The 20,581-nt window shown below is 39.4% G+C and overlaps 1 protein-coding gene and 1 non-coding gene across 2 annotated transcripts in view; one reads left to right on the forward strand and one right to left on the reverse strand.

Annotated features, from left to right (window-relative positions):
- Positions 1-18,883, reverse strand: part of ezrb (ezrin b) — a 28,630-nt gene extending 9,747 nt beyond the window's left edge. The window contains exons 1-7 of the mRNA XM_026318960.2: positions 18,781-18,883; positions 15,444-15,552; positions 9,509-9,592; positions 3,240-3,335; positions 1,423-1,697; positions 1,006-1,089; positions 716-862 (exon numbers count right to left, since the gene is read on the reverse strand). Coding sequence (XP_026174745.1) covers positions 716-862; positions 1,006-1,089; positions 1,423-1,697; positions 3,240-3,335; positions 9,509-9,592; positions 15,444-15,455 — 698 coding nt within the window. The 5' untranslated portion in view covers positions 15,456-15,552; positions 18,781-18,883. The remainder of the gene's footprint in view (positions 1-715; positions 863-1,005; positions 1,090-1,422; positions 1,698-3,239; positions 3,336-9,508; positions 9,593-15,443; positions 15,553-18,780) is intronic.
- Positions 16,660-16,850, forward strand: LOC113137706 (U2 spliceosomal RNA). The gene has a single exon (XR_003296383.1). It is a non-coding gene; the product is annotated as a U2 spliceosomal RNA (small nuclear RNA).
- Positions 18,884-20,581: the final 1,698 nt, after the last annotated feature.

Below are 20,581 nucleotides of genomic sequence, written 5' to 3' on the forward strand. Positions count from 1 at the left end.
GGTCAGTGACTGAAAGGTAAGTCACTTGGGATGAAGCGCTCCGTTAACACAGTGACCTTCACTCCAGTAAGCCCTACAGATGAAGCAGCCAGCCACAGGAGCTCTTTTTTAGTAAAACAAAGGGGGATTACCTCCCAAACTGGCATGGCCTATAAACAAAATGTAAATAACCTGGCTGGATGCTGGTAACACTGACAGATCTCAAATGTAGGTTTCCTTATAAGAAGCACAATGGCAGTGAGGAAACCTAACCCAAAGAGAAAAGACAAATTTGCACAATTTTCTTTCTTCTTTTAAACTGGAAAACTAGGAAGTGATAGCTGTAGACAAGGCCTAGCAAGTGTACTTCAGCATTATAAGTAAAGGTATATCATAGTACACAGCAGGTACTATGATATGTAGCAGAGGCACAAGGTTTTTACTATAGATAATAAAGATAGCTAATAGGTTAAATCAGACTCCTGGGATTGAATATTCAGTTCTGGCCTTGAAGATACTTGTCCTAAAGAAGATAAAGTATCCACTGGGGTTTCATTGTTATTCCTGTCATGCTGTCTGCGAAGAAACAGTGATTAAGTACAGACACAGACCTGGCCCAGCCAGTTTATCTCTGTGTCACAGGACTGCAGACAGAAATATGCAGAAGACGAGAGCCAGAATAAATAGTAACCACACAGCTGCTTACTTCAAGGGTCTGTCAAAAAACAGTGCTTACCTGTCCTCCTTCTCATAAATGTTGAGCCCCAGGGCATCCACTCCCAGATGCAGCTCTGTTCCCTTCTTATTCTTGATGTCGAAGTAGTTGACTCCATACATTTCCAGGTCCTGGGCAATTTTCAGGTACTCCAGCATAGCGTCCTCCCTGCAAGAATGAAAAGAACTCAACAAAACGTTCATGGCATACATCACTCCATCCATGTCATATTAGTACTGCACCAGTACTAATATGTACTGAAATAATGTAGTTGTATAAATTCATTTTAGTGAGTAACATAGACAACTCACTTTAACATCCCACGATGTTCCTCGTGCCACACCTGGATCCTCTCCTCCCACTGTTCTCTGGATAACTTGTGCTGCTCCTGGACTCTGCAGAAAACCAGAAACAAGTACCAACATCAGTGTACTGCTTCTTCTACAGGGGTAAATGGAGCTGATATTGTTGTATATGATTGTCACCAGTTACCTGACATCCATCTATAATGGAGAATTTTTATTATATATAATAATTCTTCTCATGAAGTGTGCCAAAGGTGCACTACATGTTTCCAATCATAAAAATACTAAAATCTGTACCGTGTCATGATGAATGATGGAATGAAAGCACTGATCCTTCTAATGCAATCAACAAGTTTTTATGCATCTTTCCTTCTGATCTTAAAATTAATATATGCACAATAAAGCTTGAAAAGCGCATCTCACCTGTGTGGCAGAAGTTGTTCGGAGAGCAGGTATCCAGGGCGGTGGACTTCTTTGTTGTAGTCCCCAAACTTGGCCTGAACAGAGTAGGAGGCCAGCAGCACGGCTGTCTCTGGTGGACAGTACACCTCATCGGTCAGGATGCTTTCCTTCACCTGCAGGAAGAAGAGCTTCTGGGTGATCTCCTGGATCAGTTCCTCTGACACGTCCTCTGGAAAGAACTTGGCCCGAAATTTAAACTGCAGTGGGTTCCCCTTCTTCACATCCTGGGATGACACCTGGAGTGAAATGAAAACATGCATAAGCCTGTGAACATTAAAGAAACAGCTGGAAATTTTGAGACATGTTTGTTTTCCAGCCAAGAGATCAGAGAAGCAACATCTTGTAAATTCATCTATGTATGGTTTATACCAATGTACAATACATTTATGTCAAATTGAAATCGAATACAAAGCTGCATATTGTATTTGGAGAAAACAAAATTAAACTTGTGATGAGAATCAAAAAGCTGTAAAATATCATTTGTAAGTAAAAATTACAATTGGTGCCATCCAAACTAAAAACTAAATAAATACTGAGAGTCTGTGCTTTATACAGTGGAGAACAACAAGTTCTATCATTTTCAAAAGGGGCTTTCATTTTGTGAAAGTACACTTCCATAACTCCTAGCTGCAGTAGGTGTTTACACAATGTGCCTCTTCCTCTAATTTCAAAACAAGTGATCTTGAATGAGGGTTGTACAGGACTGGGAATATTCCAGTTTGAGCTTTGTGCTGATGAGCTGCAGTGCAGTGTCAGCACACAGTGTACAATTTATTGCAGCTGACTGAGGCACAAATTCCCTTTTCTCACTCACTGTGACACTTCTTTATGGTTACAAAATGCAAAGATGTACCTGATGACATTTCGGTAAATAGATTTGCAAGGTTATAGCAAGGAAGGCATTTCTCAGAAAATCTCTTCAACCACATTAGACAGAAACAGTTTCAATTTATTCACTATATTTTTAGACAGATAATGGTAGAACATTGGAGTATGAATAACTCAGGATAACGGCTTGTGAAGTGCAAGTAAACAGGGAAGAAATAAACACATATGGGACATTAAAAGTTTGCACTCTAATGAAATAACCCAGCTCCAGCAGATTACACGAACTGCACTGACCCCCAGCACAGACAGAAATCAGAGAGGGCTCCAACAGTAGCTGCCTGAAGTGGACCAAAAATACAACACGTGAATGCTACTATGCTATGCTACTAAAAAATGGTGGCTACTGATTTACTGAAAAGCAAACAGTGATGCACGGATTGAATTACCCCCTCACAGGAATGCATTCTTTCTCTATTACTATTTCTATATTACACCATAGTGAAAGGTGTGGCAACTGCTGGGCATCTGGGAAATACTTGAGACAATGAAGGAATACATAATGTAGATATTCAGGTAGCAGACATCACAATAGGTAATGGAATTTCTATTTAAAAGGGAAATAATGACCTCAATGCTGGGATAGGCTTCAGCAGATCCCTGTGACCCTAAACAGGAACAAGTAGGTATAGATAATTGCTGGATGATGATTTCAATAACTCAGAAGAGAAATTTAGACTGTTTATGGACTGATGAATAACTGGACTCAAGGTATAAATAACACTGTGTGATCTAATTCTTAAAACAGTGTTGAGAATTAATCAGTCATTCATGACTGATGAAGCACAGATGATGATTAACGATGAAGTGTTAAAATATGAAAATGACTTGACAATCTGATGATTTGAAAAACAGGAGTCAAAAATCTTTTTTTTTTTTCAGTTGGATCTTACCTTTTTGTCCAGTTTTAGCCAAGTACTGTAACCTTTGCCATCAAAATGCTGAAGTCCGAAGTACCAAACTTCCCGTAAGCCAATGGTTTTCACCACCTGCACAGAAAAAAAGCAGTCTTAAAACAGAGTACATTTGCAACAACCCAGTATTTTCACTATCAGTACGTGTTTTTATTTTTGGTCTATTACCAATTATTCACAAAGTTCAGGGCGACAAAGTTCAAAGATTTTATCTGATCAGGCATTTACTTTACTATAAAGAAAGGCAGCAAATCCTTATATCTGAGAAGCTGGAATCTGAGAACAAGACAGCTCGAAAAGGAACACCAAACACACACTGAATGACAAAAGTCCTTCAACAATCTCCAGAAAAATGGTTTTAATGGTTTTACTTTATAGGCTGGGGGAAAAAACCTAATGGAAAAATAGTGAATTGGTCAAAACTGACGCATGTTGATTAATATGTAATTGTACCTGTAGAGACCAACAGAAAGAGATCACACTTCAACAATCAATAAGGTCATTTTGCAATAAATGTAAATTAATCACTGAGGAATTTGTTGCAGGAGTAGCTGTGAAAAGACTCTTGAAGGCTTTTCAAATGCTGGCAAGAGGCCTTAAGGTGACATACTCAGGTACCACAGTAATTAAGCTGACAACCCTCATAGTATTACAAATCCCCAAGTTTCAGTAGAGAATTGGCAAGGAAATACTCAACAAAAGTAAGTACAATACAAAACACTACATGGTTGATGTCTGGAGCAACAAATCAAATATATGATAGAGGGGAAGTGATCCCACCCATGGTTATCATCACTTTATATTTGACATTATAGCTACTGAGACTGGCACTAGCGTCTGACACTATTTTCTTGATTTATTACTTGTCTTTAAATGTCTTTCAGTATTTTTAATTAATAGTATCACTTTCTATCTCTCTCTTGGTTGAAATATACTACGCAAGAGCATAATGAAGCTTAGTCTTAAACAAAGTGGCCTTATTGTTTGTCCAGTGAGGAGGAGTGATACTGTATAATGAGGGTGTGCTGCATGACTTGCATCCTCTCTCTGCCTCCAGAAACAGACTGAGAAGCTTAGACAGAGGCGGTGGGAGTCTGCTCCAACTTACAGGCCTGTTACCTTCTGGCAAAACTGCAAGAGCCAGACCTCATGTCTGAAAGGCAGATTATGAGACCACCTGTAATTTCAAGAACATTGAAAATACTCTGAAAAATGCTGTCAGATCAGAAGACTTTTTTTTTTTCAACTTTTGACTGACCAGCTGAGGCAGAAAATGAAAATCCAGTTATAGATCTGGAATAATCACTTATGCTGTAGAAGGAACTGCCAATTTCCACTGGCTTCTAAGAAAAAAATGCCCAAAACCAGAGGCTCTTAATGTCTGCAGAGAATATTTCCAAAAGCACCGTGTAGGAATTTGCATTCCTTGTGTGTATGTCTGCATCCTGTTAAATCTGTGCTGGGCCTTTTTTGAACACATCACTGCCAAATTCCCCACACAGTCACCAGGTGAGGTGCTAAGATGCCTGGGTAAAGTGTGATCAATACACTGGCACTCCAGCCAAGCTCATTCACAATGATAATCTCTAGCCAAGGTTAACATTAAAATCAAACTGCCTTATCTCTTAGTGGCTGACACAAAATTCAAAGCAGCCTGACCTCTGGGAGTGAAGATGAATGGCTTTTCTGATGAACTGTATGCAGTGCAGCAACAAGTACTGGAAGGGCTCTGAAATGAGAGAGCACTTCAGGCTGCATCTCACCTGTAATGAAACTCATAAGGCCTCTGAAAACAATCAGGCCTTTCATAGTGGTTTTTGCTTTGGCATCCACAGACTGAAAGGCAAGAGAAACAGAGCAGGCGCCCTAAATAACCAATGCTGAAATATTTTTCTCAGGGCAAAGGAGGCTTGATATGACATTCACACTGTCAAGAGAGGATTTTTCTTGACAGCATTGTACTTCATATGACAGATAAACCAGCTTCAGTAACATGCTGTACATGTTATGAACCCCACTGGCGATGGAGACTGAAAATAATACAGTTCATTAGAGGAGGATTAAATTCAAATCTGGGACAGGTTCAGTAAACGAACATCACAGCAGGTTAGTTTGGCAGGCTGCCTTGATTTTAATGGGTAGCTAGTTTGCTCCACTGCATGTCAAGAGCTATTAACACCTCAGATCAGTCTGAGTTAGACCTGAAAACTGAACAATCCAGTACAAAGCTCAGATTTCTTTTTTATTTAAGCCCTTTAAGACCTTTTAATACACCATAGAATGCAATTTAATGCTTTCTTTAGTGCCATGCAGTATAAAAGTCCAATGGAAAACCATGGGAATAATATATCACATTTTAGCACTTTCAGTAAATGACAAAAATTTCCTAATGACATAATAAATTATATAAGCATCAGGAAGTACAGATGATTAATTAATTTAGATTCATGTTATCAATGCCACTTGGCTATTATGAGATGACAAGCTTCCTAGCTACTGTAACCACTAGTAATGTGTTTCCTACAGGTCTCCTGGCGCTGAAACCGCACAAGAGTATTAAACAGCCTCTTGGGTGCACAGTGCACTGTCAAAACTAACCCACCTTTAGTTTTTTACAAGTGTAATGTGTCCTGACATCCCCCACACACACAGAAAAGACACTGCAAGTTATATATATATATATATATATATATATGTATGAGGTCAAACTCTGTGAGACCTGCTTTTTATAAGTTGGTAACCAGAAGCACAAGTTCTCATTCTGGCAATGATTAAAAAACTGTAAATGCTGTGCAGTCAGGTCAATAAAGCAAAACCTTTACAGATTCTCAGTCACCAGCCACTTCAGACTTGGTTTAGGTGGAGGGAACATTGCAGCGCCACAAAGGAACAGCTGCCCTAAAATGTTTGTAGCTTCGTCTTTCAGTCATCTGTCACAGAGTGAAAGTTTCTCCTCCTGGTTTATTGGAGCTTGGGCCCTGTGGTGAGAGAGAGGAATGCCACTGAGCTGTAAGAGCATTGCTCACTACCTCCTCTAGGATGAATAATGCAGAGTCCTCCAGTGAAGAGGGGAAGGAAGAGGTTCACCCAGTCAGGCTCTGAACAGGGACCAACACAAAGATGGAGGGGTGTGTTTCAAAGTGGGGAGTGGTAGTAAGGGGCAGTGAATACTGGCCGAAAGGAAAACTTCATTGTGACAGAAGCAAACAGCAAAAGGGACTGTTACAAAGCCAGGATTTTACGGTTAATAGCTAAGAATAACTCTGCTAAAATTGGCTACTGCAGCAAAGAAGAAAAGCTATCATGAAACTGCTTTGTCACAAGTTTTTATGTAGCTTTGACATGTGGGTTGAGTGTTTATGTGAACTAGTCTCACATTTTGCTTCTGACAACTGTCAGCCAGAGTATTTAGACTTGGATTCAGTTCAAGGCATAGTTGAACTGTCTAAAATGTTACTATGTTTTCAGCTGTCCAACATCAATCCTCCTCCTGTGTTCAACCAATCAAAATCAGCTCTGAAGAACTAACGCCTTTTGAAACCACAGTAACACAGGAGACAGGTTAACAGGGTATGAACAAGGCAAACACAGAGGTCACATATAACTAAACATAAATCTATTGTAAACTAGACAGCTGTGAGTTTTCCAATTGCAGCTCAAGGCAAAATGAAACAAGCTGCAGCTCACAGCCATATGGAAGTGAAACTGTACAAGGGTGTGTAGGGGAGCGGCAGGCGTTCCTCCTCAAGAACAGAATGACGGGGACTAAGGCTATGATCAGCACTGACCACACAGGCCACACCAGGCCTCACACAGCATTTCCACAAAACCTGCTGAACACACCGTGACTGAGGTGATTGCTGCCAAAGCAAAAAAACAAAAAGCTAAATTAGACACAGCTACTTAAGCTAAATTTCAGTAGAATGTATCTGTAGCCACTGTGAACAGAAGTTCATACAATGTGTGAATATTCCCAGACAATTTCCAATGCTCAAATTAGTAAATTGTATCCTTGCACTACAATAGAGCATTGAACTGTCTCTGACATCATCACAGGCAGTGAGTGATTTTTTTGTGGCACACCTCACGAGTAACCATTCTAACAAGTAGGCAGAGGAATTTACCAAAGCCTATAAGCAAAGAGATATAGCAGATAGCAACTCTTTACTGTAGCAAAACCACACACACTGAAAGTTTAATCACTGTAACACTAAAAAAAAAAAAACAAAACAAAACAAAAACAAAAAAAAAAAGTCAGAAGTTCTGACAAAACTAACCCTAACCCATCCATCCATGCCATCACGGTGATACAAACATACCAAAGTCTTAATATGGCTATTAAAAGATGTATTACATAACATGACTGTATTAAAATCTTCTGACTGAACAGTCTCTGACATGCTGCTGACATGAAGGGTGAATCCTATTACGTGCAAACACAAGACACAGTTGATGACACGCTACTGAAAAACGAGTTATACAGGAAGTGGCTAAAACAATGCCTTTCTTCCCCTGGTGCCATCATACAGGCTTAAAAGAACTACTGACATGTCATCTACATTTCATTATAGGTACTGGGCTTCACAACAGCCAAAGAAAGCATGCAACCTAAAGGAAATTCCTTAATACTGCTTAGTGACCAGTAGTGGGAACTCCAGGGGTTAATAATAAAACAAGGCCACATATATTTCTAGCCATTACATAACCACATCCACTGTGAGCATACCAATATCAATACCCACCCAATGAAAGAATGAAGAACAATTGATCTAAGGTCAAACTATACTGCATTAATTATGCTAAAGTGTTATTTCACTATAAACAAGCAAACACACTTTAAAATAAACATAGATATGAGGATATAATAGGAAAATGTGGATGTGATTTCCTAAAATGGTGTCAGATACCATAGTGATAAGGGCATCACTTGTAGTAATCATGGCACTAATTAATAATCAGCTAATCCATTAGCTCAAGTGTACTGTATAGCAAAGTGTGCTATATTAAGGGAGTAATTAACTACTATTATATTAACTACTTTTTTTTTTATTACAGTGACTAACTTTTTTACAGACTTTTGCAAATCTTTAATGTCATTAATCATTGTTGGTTACAGATTTGTGTTAAAACAATATACAGTTGTGCAGTTTGTCCCTTGGAAGTAATAGAAGTGATGACAACTGAGACCTATTCTCACATATATACATTAGCTCAATATTGTTTTAACACCAGCCTAAAATAAATCCTGAAGTATTAGGTAGACTTTAAGTTGTGTTATTTTCACCAGGAGAAACCATTTATATATATATATATAGTTCCTGAACCTCAGCAAGAAGACACAGACTGATAAAGACGCTTGTGTTCAAAAGCTCCTGTAATCTCATCTGCAGGAGCTAACTTGTCAGACCAGGGTGTAATGAACGGAAAGAGCTTTGCACAGATGATAATGAGGACAGACAATTTCTCCTAACACAGATCATCTGTGACATCAATTCAGCTGACTTGAAGATAAAGGCTGTATGAGTTTGTGAGCAGTGTGCAGTAATGACAGCATTGGTCTTAAAACAAAGATTTCCATTATTACACCAGATGCCTAAAAGACGTGCTGGATTAAATTAAGAAAATAACACTTCAAGGAATAGATGGAGCAGTCAGTAACATTATCTTATCTCAGCAAAAAACTAGAAACAGGAGAGAAAGGTTAGCCAGATGACAATAATCATCCACCAGTGACTCTGAACTCACTGGTTAACACATTTTTTCAAGTGTAAAAATGACATTTCTGTTACAATAACCTTCATGACTCTACAGAAAACCTTCATGATGTCTTAAACTTTAGAACTGATAGTGTACTAATAAAGTCACACTTGAAAAATGTATGGTAGCTCCCTATGATTTCAGGCTTTTAGCTAAGCTAAGCTAAGCTAAGTTAAACTAAGCTAAGCTAAGCTAAGCTAAGCGGTTTCTGACTATTGTCTTGTATTTGCTGTCTTCACATCTAATCCTGAGGTGACTAAGCGCACTTCCTAAAATGTCTCTCTATTCCTTTAACTCTACTAATTAAATCTTGTGTATTTCTTAAATTTATACATGGATCTTATTTAATACCACTAAACCTCAGATTGTCTGCTTTTTATTTATTCTATCTATAAAAATGGTTGGTGTTTCCAAAACCTTTTTGTCTTGATAGCATATTTATAAAGCCATCACTGATACTGATGTTCCATACAGAACTGACATCTGTGTACCTGGTCAAACAGCTGCTTGCCGGTGGTGCTGGGCTGGATGGCAAACTCCAGCTCAGCGTCCATGGTGGTGACGCGAACATTGACCTGTGGAAAAACATGAGAAAACAGGAATTCAAAACTGACCCACAGCAACAGAGAGGTTCTCATATATAAGGATGAATATATGGTATAGCGTGCCAAACTACTGCAGAGCACTGCTTTGGTGTATGTGTGGTTTGATAGGGGGGTGTATTTGCAGAGTAAACACAGGGCTCTGTGTTTATCTCTACTTTCTCAGAGACAGACAGGCTGATTGAAAAGTATTCTGCTGCAAAATCTTTAGTGTTTTCAATGGAATATAAAGCAACTGATCTAAAATCTTCATTCATGAAACACTTAAATATAAAGGAAATATTTCCCACTTAAAAGTAAAGAAAACCATTCGCATTTCTAGCATTACTTTCACAAGCTCATAAGAGGGACCATTCATGTTATTCAGTATGGATACACAGAAGGGAGGAGGACTGAGGTGAGACACTTGAGTCACTTACTCCCATTCACTGAAAAAGGCATGCCTCTCATTTCTCTGGTTAATGATTGATCAGAATGACCTGTACATACAAAAAGTAGGTGGTCCATCTACCTGAAAACTGCTTTATGGGCAGAGAACTTAATGTCCACTTGAAGGGATCCACCCCGGTTATTAATAAGTGATTTCGAAACCTTTACAAATAGCATGGGTAGACAGAATAATGAGAAATGACGTTAACTGTGTTTCATAATGAGAAGAAACAATATTCAGTATTGTAGGTTCAGTCGGTAATAAGTGGCATCTGAATTTCACACAAAGGCCATGCAACAATGCACAAATATTTACAATAGCTGCTTTGAGGTAAGGCAAATACTGAATCTCTTTTCTGTGGGTATAATGTCAAATGTCTGGTATTTGCTGGGATGTATGAGAAGATAGATCTTCCAAGTGAATCTATTACTGTCCAATGGGAACAACACAAAGAAACTAGTTATCCCAGAATAAAAAAAGAGAAAGCCAAGCTAACAGAACCCTCCAGTGACATCTTTCAACTCCAGCCCATTGTGAGTAGAGCTGAGCTTCAGCAGTGGACAAATTCAATGACGCCCACTGCAAAAAGGATGTCTGGGCAGCAGCAGTGACTCGTCCAATGACTCAAAACACCACCAATTCCTATGAAACTACACAGGCTGAGCAACTAACTGACAGAATTAAATCCTGCAAAGAAGGCAAATCCGATCACAGAATTGGATGGCCGGCACCTCACCCCTGTGCTGTCCAGGATAGTTAAGAACACAGAAGTCTAGACAGTGGATATTCAGGCATGTCCCATTTCTTTCATACACAGGTCTGCTGCTGTCAAGCCAGCAGAGGTGAATCACTGAAAACCCTGGGGTTGTGGTACAGTAAACTTCTGCTTTACCAACAAAACCAAAATAATGAAGCTTTTAGAGCCTGTGAGGGTTTGTAGCACTGCCACACTGACATATGTGCATACAACAAAGTGACTTTCATTTCAAGTCACAACCAGAAAGCAGAGGAAGTAGAGGAAACACCACATTTACTTCATACAGCTAATAAAAGCTTTCCTTTCAGCTCTAATATGTGATGTTTTAAGACTTCCCTTGTTTCAAATCGATTATTTGAATTAGCAATAGAGGCTCTGACAGATTTGGATGCTTCTCTCAACATCAGCGTCTATTATTTGCAGCAAGTTACAGATGGAGCACCTAGAAGAGCACACCCTAACATGCAGAGAGCGGAATATGTGAATGTGTGGGGCAGACAAGCCAACGGAAACCACTGAGTGAGTGATATCTGATCTCAAAGTGAAGTCCTTCAACGGTAACTCATAATAAATTGAGGCCATTCACAGCGGTAACGAAAACATGACACATTCGCTAAAAATATACTGGGCAAGGACCTAGAGTTCCACAATGAGCAATTTCAGTCAGAGGAAAGTACAGCCATTCATTTTAACTATACAATGCTACCCCGTACCCAGTTTCATGAGTCATTGCTGTAATAACTGACTCAATTTAAGCTACAAGAGCATTGGTTGCCATATTCAACAACACATTTTCAAAGTGTATTGTACAAATATTTGGTAACCAAGAAACAATAACAACACCCAGCACAAACCCTATGGTAAAACAGGAAATGCAGTAGAAAAAGATGTAGATTACAGTACTAAGGAACAAAAAAGCCCTTTAATTCATTTATGTTAAAACATTTATTGAAAAATACTGTTACACAAAATAATATAAAGGAACAGATAAAAATTAGTAAATATATTTATATATTCTCAACTCAGTTGCTGAAAATTAGGTTAGATTGATACTGTTCTCAATGACTGTATGACAAATATCAGCTGCAGCCAGTAGTCATTTAGCTTAGCTTAGCATAAAGACTGGAAACAGAGGGAAGCACCTAGCCTGGCTCTGTCCAAAAGCACTAAAATTCACATTACATTGCCCAAAGTATCACTATTCTTTAAATGTATTTTAACATTGTTCCAATCAACACTTGCAGACAAAACACAAAAGTCACACATATTTACACTTAAAACACTCATCCCAATCACAAGGCCATAAGCCAGACAAAAGTTCTAAAACAAAGATTAGACACTCTAGGATGAGATATATCCCAAGACCCAGATATGAAGCCCAGAATAACTACAGAGATAACACTGTCAATCAATCAGGCCATTCTTAATATTCCAAATATTTCTGATATTCAAACCATAAATTTTAAGTACATAACCTGCTCTACATGACGACGAATGGGAGGTTAAGAACCTTCTCAGGTTCAAGTTAAAGAAATGTGGTTATCACTTCAGCATCTAAACTGGGCATTACATTCTTCAGTAAAGCAATATTTAAACTTCTGCATAGTTTGTAGGACTTCACATGAGTCTTTTGCATTAGGAGTTTCTATGGAGATTCCACTGAAAACGGTTTAAGAGTAGAGCAACACTACAACAAAGAGGGAGGTTATATGTTGGAAACATACTTTTAACACAACACATTAAACACACGTAACTGAAGAATGACAGTTAAAAGACTTGTACCTATTTTGGGATTTATGAATCACTCCTGCAGGGTGTTCCAGATGATTAACTTATCAATTATAAAGGAACAAATACTAACAATGGGATTGGACATGAAAAGGAAACACCCATCCATGTTTATTGTGGTCACGCCTTAATGGTTTATGTCATGGGCCTTGACTACAAGAAAACAGGAATCAGGGAGAAACAAGGAGCACTATCATTTAGTTCAGACAATGTGTCATTTATAGATAAGAGAAACACGAGTCACAGAAGTGCCGATACAGGAGCCACTGATAATCTTCAAATCTGGTCCTACATCCTGTCACTGAGCGTCTTGGTGAAACACACAAATGTATAATATGCACAGTCTGAAGTGCAATACCTGGGACTGCATGTACATTTCTGTGAGAGAGGATTCTACACAAAAACTAAATGAATCGGGTAATTTCATAAAGTAAGATTTAGAGTTATGTATTTATCTCAATTCCATTTATATTCCATGCTTTAATATGAATATATCCTCATGGGTATGGAATTAAACTAGTGCTACTATGACTATTTGATTAAGCAATCAATTAATCAGTCAATCAACAAAGAATTCAAGTGCAACTAGTTTGATGATGCTTCAAGCCTTTATTTAAGCAAAAATATCAAATAACTCCCTTAGTTTCCACATATCAAACGTGAGAACCTTCAGGTTTTCTTTGTCATAAATGACTGATTATCTTTGGGTTTTGGCTAAAACAAGCAAACCAAAAGCATCACTGTAGAGCTTGGGGAAATTACAATTTGTTTCACTATTTTTAACATGAGACTAAACATCAAACAAGAATCAAGAAATCAGAATCATGAAAATAATCAACAGAGTAGATGCCCTAAATCAATCAGGTGGTAATGTAACAAAAAGCCTTATCTGACCGTTGCTTTGGTGACACTTCCTGACATCCCACCATTTCTGTGCACAGGCTTGAGTCAGCAACACCCTTTAAACTAACAATCTAATTTTACTTTGCATGCTGAAGTCAAAATATAAACCCTTACTTGAAATATCCCATAATGGCCAAAGGTGAAACGCGATAATGTGAGATTAATTTGAGAGTCCAAAGCTTTCAGGTACAAACAGCATCAAAGGAAAAACTTCATTAAAATAGACTTAGTTTCCCATTGGTATTTTTCATTCCATGCTGTAAAAACTGGGCCAGTCATGAGGCCACATAGTGAACAGTTTGTACAGTAGAGGATAAAATGAAAACGAAGGCATGGAGCTGTCGATATTCTAGAAATCGGTCTGACATTATTGTCCAGAAAGGTTGTTTTGTGGCAACAGGGCTCCTGCTACCAGACAGCGATGATGTCATTTCCACAGCGGCACTCATGACAACCCCAAGGCTTTTCTAAACAAAATGACAACACACTCCATGATGCTAGCCCGGGCTTTAGTGCCATTACAAAACAGTGCTCTGTTCAAAGGCAAACCTGTCCTGTTGTGATCTCAGCTGGATTTTGGCAGAAATTTTTCTCTAACTAAAACCTTTCCAATTTTTCTGTTTTACATGTGTTACTTGTTAAACTTTAGCAACTGTATGGCTTAGGCACCCCTGGTCTCTCTAAGTACTTTTTTTAAACCAAGGACAGAGAAAACATTTATTCAGTGTTAAAAATAGAAATATGTTTTACTCATTTCCATCATATTTTCCACATGAAGGCCTATAGCCTCTGAGTCTTATGAACTTTCCAAACAGTGTGACTGAGGGAGGGACACGTACCATGTGCACTGTACAGTATGTAATATCTGGGGTGGGGCACACTGAGTCAAAAGCAAGAGAAGGCAAAAACCTATTCAAATAGAAGACTTCATCTTATATTTTGTTCTTTTGTTTTGCTTTTTTGATGTTGAAAAGTCTGATATTTAAATGCATGTTTGACATTTTCACCAAAGTTTCCAAGATGACTATGGGAACCCAACATTAAGTGAGGAGCAACCCCCAAATTTCAGCCTTGAAAATAACTTCCAGAGACTAAGGGAGAACCCTGTATTCATCTCGGACTGCCAACGGTATAAACAAGACATTTTCCACCCTCGTCTATCATGTGGCACCAGTATGAGCAGCACAGAAATGAACTGGAAGCTATGGATCCAATCAATATTGTCCACCTACACTATAAACACAAATGAAACACTTCTTATATGTATGTATATCTAGAAATAAACCTTTGCATGTAACTTATGAGCACGATGGATGATGTTTCATACTAAGGATATAGGGTGAACATGTGCCTTGGGTGGCATTCCTCTTTGACAGAGACTTTATTTATACTGTGGTCTTAAGATTCTTTGATACAACTGCCAAAAGTGCATTGTTTTGTTAGTGAGTCAGGAGCTGGTCCTGATAAATGCTAAGTTTTGTCTCAGGGACTGACATCATCATTTTACCACTGTCAATCAATCACTGCCCTGCATTAATTAATTTATTTATTTTTTTCAAAATTACCAACAAAAATAGTCATAGAAGAATTGTCATCACCGCCTTATAGGCAAACATAAAACACCTCTCAGACAAAACAAAACACATTTTCTGTCAATAAAAAATAATTTTATATTAATTTAATGACACTAAATATAATCGTCTTCAATCCCAGAATCAATAAATTGAAGGTATGCTAACGTTACTGACAGCGGCAGCACTTTTCTACTGTTTACGTGAATAAATAAATGTTAAGAAAAGGTGAGGAAATACAAAATTATACTGAATTTAGGAGGTTTAACTGTCCATTAAGATTTACCTGCCAAGTTTCCATTACGCTTTTAAATCAATAAAGCTGTCATGAAGCACACAGGGAGTGGAAATATGAGAAAAACACACGTTACTTACCGCTCTGGGCATTTTCTGTCCTTTTCCTGGCTCTGTGCGAGGAACTGTTCAATAAAAAAAGCGTTTCCAAAGCAGAGCCCTGTGTTTCTGTGAGTCTCTCGGTGCCTTCCTGAGAAGAAAGAAAGAGGAGAAACGAGTTTCAGTCACTTGTGCGTTACTTAAACCCAGCTGAGGGCAGCTCGGCCACAGTCATGCTCATCACGGTGAACCAACAAGCTAACGGCCGCTAGCTAGCACAGCGCGGGAAGTTAGCAACCCGGCCTTCAAAATAAGAGCTCTGTCTGATAATTGAGGGTTTTAACAAGTCAGATTTTCTTTACACAGCCCAACATCAGAAATAAAATTGTGTAGAGCCTTCAACACCTTCTGCCCTTAATCTAGAATAAGACATGGAAAAAGTCTTTAATAGAAAGAAATGGGGAAAAAAACAACTTCTTGTGTACAAAATACATAGTAGATATACAATATGGACAATCAGAAAAACTACAGATAAACTATCATGTAGTTTTTCACATTTTCACTAAATAGTTACCTGTGTCAGGTGTGATGTGTGACAAAAGAGTGCCAGCAAGAATGAAAGGAAAGGTGGACAAGACAGTGGTGAGACCAGCAATGTTGTCTGGTTTAGAGACAGTGGCACTGAGAAAAAGACAGGAGGCAGGGCTGGAGGTAGCAGAGCTGAAGATGTTGAGGTTCTCTCTGGGAGTGACGAGGGTGGATAGGATCAGGAATGAGGACATCAGAGGGACAGCTCATGTTAGATGTTTTGGAGAAAAAGCCAGGGAAGCCAGATTGAGATGGTTTGGACATGTTCAGAGGAGGGACAGTGAATACATTGGTAAAAGGATGCTGAGGTTAGAGCTGCCAGGAAGGAGGCCTAGAGAAAGACCAAAGAGGAGGTTCTTGGATGTAGTGAAGGAGGACATGAGGAGAGTTGGTGTGGGTGAGGAGGATACAGAGGATAGGGTTAAATGGAGGCAGATGATTGGCTGTGGCGACCCCCGAAGGGAGCAGCTGAAAGGAGAAGATCATTACAGACACGTTTTAATGTTGAATGGATGGATGGATGGATGGATGGATGTTTGTGTTGGCGGATTAGTCCTAAAACATCAGCCCCCGCGTTCCCACTGTGTCTGTGGTGTCGGTGCGTTTAGTGAAACCGTGAGTGAGCGCAGCGGTGCCGAGAATCAGGCTCCTGCTTCAGTGTGTGTTCAGTATCGCTTCTCGGCCTTTTGGCTAAGATCAAGTGTAGTGTCTGTTCTTATCAGTTTAATATCTGATACGTCTCCTACTCGGGGACCATATATTAAATTGATTTTTGGAACAGGAAGATGGAATAGGGGCTTGCTCCGTCCACTCTGTGCATTGACCTGGTATTGCAGTACCTCCAGGAACGGTGCACCCCCTGGAACTGTATAACAATAAGTCCTTATTGGATTATAACCCTGTATTGAGTCCGAACAGCTTACATGAGGACTACATCAGTAACTATCGACTTAGTTTGAGGTCTGGTCTTTGGGTATGAGACATATGTTAGTGACTGCGTGGAATCAAATTATTTATACCTACATTAAACGTGTTAGTTTATAACCTGCTGTAATAACCAAAATACTTAGTGGGTCTTGACGTGAAGATGCCGCCACGAGTTGGACGGAACAAACAGGAAATAAAGCAGTGAGAGACAATTACATTTCCCAGCTGATCTTTCTGTTTATATTTGAGGACTTAGTCAGCAACTGTGCAGTTTTTAACGTCTGTAGGCAAGAATAAAAGGAAAGGTGGACAAGACAGTGGTGAGACCAGCAATGTTGTCTGGTTTAGAGACAGTGGCACTTAGAAAAAGACAGGAGGCAGGGCTGGAGGTAGCAGAGCTGAAGATGTTGAGGTTCTCTCTGGGAATGACGAGGATGGATAGGATCAGGAATGAGGACATCAGAGGGACAGCTCATGTTAGATGTTTTGGAGAAAGCAGGAAGCCAGATTGAGATGGTTTGGACATGTTCAGAGGAGGGACAGTGAATACATTGGTAAAAGGATGCTGAGGTTAGAGCTGCCAGGAAGGAGGCCTAGACGAAGACCAAAGAGGAGGTTCTTGGATGTAGTGAAGGAGGACATGAGGATAGTTGGTGTGAGTGAGGAGGATACAGAGGATAGGGTTAAATGGAGGCAGATGATTCGCTGTGGCGACCCCTGAAGGGAGCAGCCGAAAGGAAAAGAAGAATGGTCAAAACAAACTTAATTTAGTGTGAACCAAAACAGAAATAAAAAGCAAAATCTTCACATTTGATAAAATTGAGCAAAACAATGTAATATTGTTGCTTGTTATATGACTTTGCCCAGTACTGAGTATCAAAATGGTTAACATTAATTGTTTTAACAAGTAACAATAAAAAAATAAACTTCAGCTACATTACACCGTGACAAAACACATAATTTGAAAGTACCCAAGGACATATTCTTACAAAAATACAAATTCTGTATAATATTCGAATAGCCTTTTAATTGTGAATATTAGGTTACAGACTAGCTCGTGTAGTCTGTTCCTGGATAGTAGTTTTACTCTGAAATTTGACAGCGGAAATCCTACATCTATATCCCACCTTGACACTGTTGAATCATCCAGGCGACAGACAGGTTCATAATGGTACTCGGGTGCCTCACCCACTAGCTATGATAAAGTTATGGTCCCCGCCCTGCTCTGTTCAAGTCTTTTATTTTGACGTCTTCATCTGCTAACAAACCCGCACCCCAAGTCAGATCAACGGAAGCCACTTACGCCCATATTTGTCTATGACGCTAAATAAAGTCGCTATAAAAACCATAGAAACACGAGGCTGTGTTTCAATGCAAATAAACACCAATAGTCATGGAAAGTGCCTCAGCCACACTGCAACCGTTAGAGGTGCAAGAAAATATAATAAAGTGGTTATTTCCGCAGACAGTTTACGTCTATGCTTTGCTTAAAATGGTTAACGTTGGGCTACACACCCTCAGCGGCAGGGAAACGATTCAAGCCAGCAAACGAGAAATTCCACCTTTCAGCTTTGAACAGCACAGACACAGGACAGAGATTTCATACTAAAACAGCTCGTAACGACGCTAAAAGCTGCAGTCAGGCTGTAATAATGTTGCTCTTCATGCAAGAGCTTCATCCGCGCAGCCTCAACATCCTCGCTGTAATCCCACAGACACCTGTTGTGAGATTTGCCTCCTTTGTTGCAGAGCAGCACAAAGTGCGCGGAGAAAGTGCCAAAGTATCTTTTTGCACAGCTTCCAGCTGTCTGTGCTGCAGCTTTCAGGCAGCACAGACAGGTAACACACTCCAGGGAAGTCTTACCTGATGCGCTTTGCAGATTATATGATCGCACGGTGGTCCGAAGCGTGCAGCTGCAGGTTTCCCCTCCCTCTGTTCAGCCAGGCGCAATATGGCGCTCATCCCACTGTGGAGCCTGTTCCTGCTGTCATTGGTAGACATGGAGGGTTCACAACCTGGCTCCGGGGGACCTGCATAGGACTGAGAGGCCTCCCCACAAAACCAAAGGCTTTGCGGGAGATTCTGGGTCCAATATTCAACACAAAATCTCAAATATTTGCAAAGAATTATGTTTGGGGGCCTCTGGCATTCAACTCGGTATTAAAGGATGTGCTTAGGGGCCCATAACTAAAATAAAAAGACTCCAGCCTTGTTATTTCAGGACAGTAAGGGCTATGGCTAATCTCTGGTTTAGATTGGGAAACTGTACACGACGACTTCATTAATCATTTCCTAATTTTACAGGTAAAAAACAATTATATAATGGTTCTCAATCATCAGTATTAGTATCCATATCCCAAGTCAGCTTCCAACCCCCTAACGTAACTACTAATCACTAATACTGGAAAACCTCTAGTTTTACTAAATAAAACAAATAAGACGTGTATTTTTATTCATCTGTGCTTCATTTTCATTGACTAAAAACGAATCTACAGTATCTGCTCAGGTGATGTGTTTTCCTCAAACAGCCAACCTGCCACCTGTGTAAGATTAGTTACTTAATGAAGTCATAAGACTATTTAAGCTACAAATGTTAATGACTGTGGACAAACACATTGAAAACGATTCAGTCTGTTGTGTAAAGACCGAGGTGTCACCTGCCCTGAGCACAGTTACATCACAGCAGAAACTTTTTTTTGTTGCTGGTTTCTCACTGACGTGCGCGTCCATCCGCCCTGCCCTGAACCGAGGAAGTGCTGCCGAGAGTGGGGGAGGCGCCACCAGGGAGCTGGCCAATGGCATGACGGGATTAAAATAGAGCCGTATATATCGGAGGTTGAACCTACTTCTCACCATAACGCGACACCAAACAACGATGTGCAGATACACCCTGCCACTTCGCTCTACTTAACCTGCTACAGATCATCATGGCTGTTGTCACTAACATCACCACAGCCTCCTCCTTCCTGACAACTTATCAACTTATCAAAAATTTCAAATATGCTTGTAACTTGCTTTGACAACAGAACTATTAAACTAAACACCATATACTAAAAGCTTTGTAATCTATTATTTATCCTACACATAAATCCTCATTACAATTCAAAGAATGAAAAAAGAGAAAATAGCTTTTTTTTTGTGGGGGGTCAGATACATTAAACAGAATTGGGTTTCTGTCTTGAGTAATACAAAACATTTATGGATTTGCCTATTGCAGCACCTGAATGAACTGTTTGCAGAGTGATGCCACATGCAAATAGGCCTAGATAAAGTCACAGGAAGGTACTTTGAATGGACCTCTGAATTCTTCCAGAGTTCCTTAAAACCTGTTACTCAATTGCTGTGGCTCATATCATTTTTAAGATAAAACTGTTTATGTTGAGTTTTCTGTGGTTGCTGTTTTGAAAACCTGATAACAGGTGAAAACCTGTTTCAAAAATGTGGTAAGATGGACAAATATAGTGGGGCTGGTTATCACACACAAAAAAAAAAAACTCCAAAGCTGAAATAGGCCAAAAATATTTGACTGAAACTTATTTTTGTCAAACTGGTTGCCAAAGTCAAGAATAAACCCTCGTGCTCCAGACTCTCATAATTCCTCTCCATTTAAGTGCAGCCAAACTAGGATAAAATGAACGAAACATTCACTGGACGCAATTTAATC

This window comes from Mastacembelus armatus, chromosome 24 (assembly GCF_900324485.2).
Source record: "Mastacembelus armatus chromosome 24, fMasArm1.2, whole genome shotgun sequence".
Classification (NCBI taxonomy): domain Eukaryota; kingdom Metazoa; phylum Chordata; class Actinopteri; order Synbranchiformes; family Mastacembelidae; genus Mastacembelus; species Mastacembelus armatus.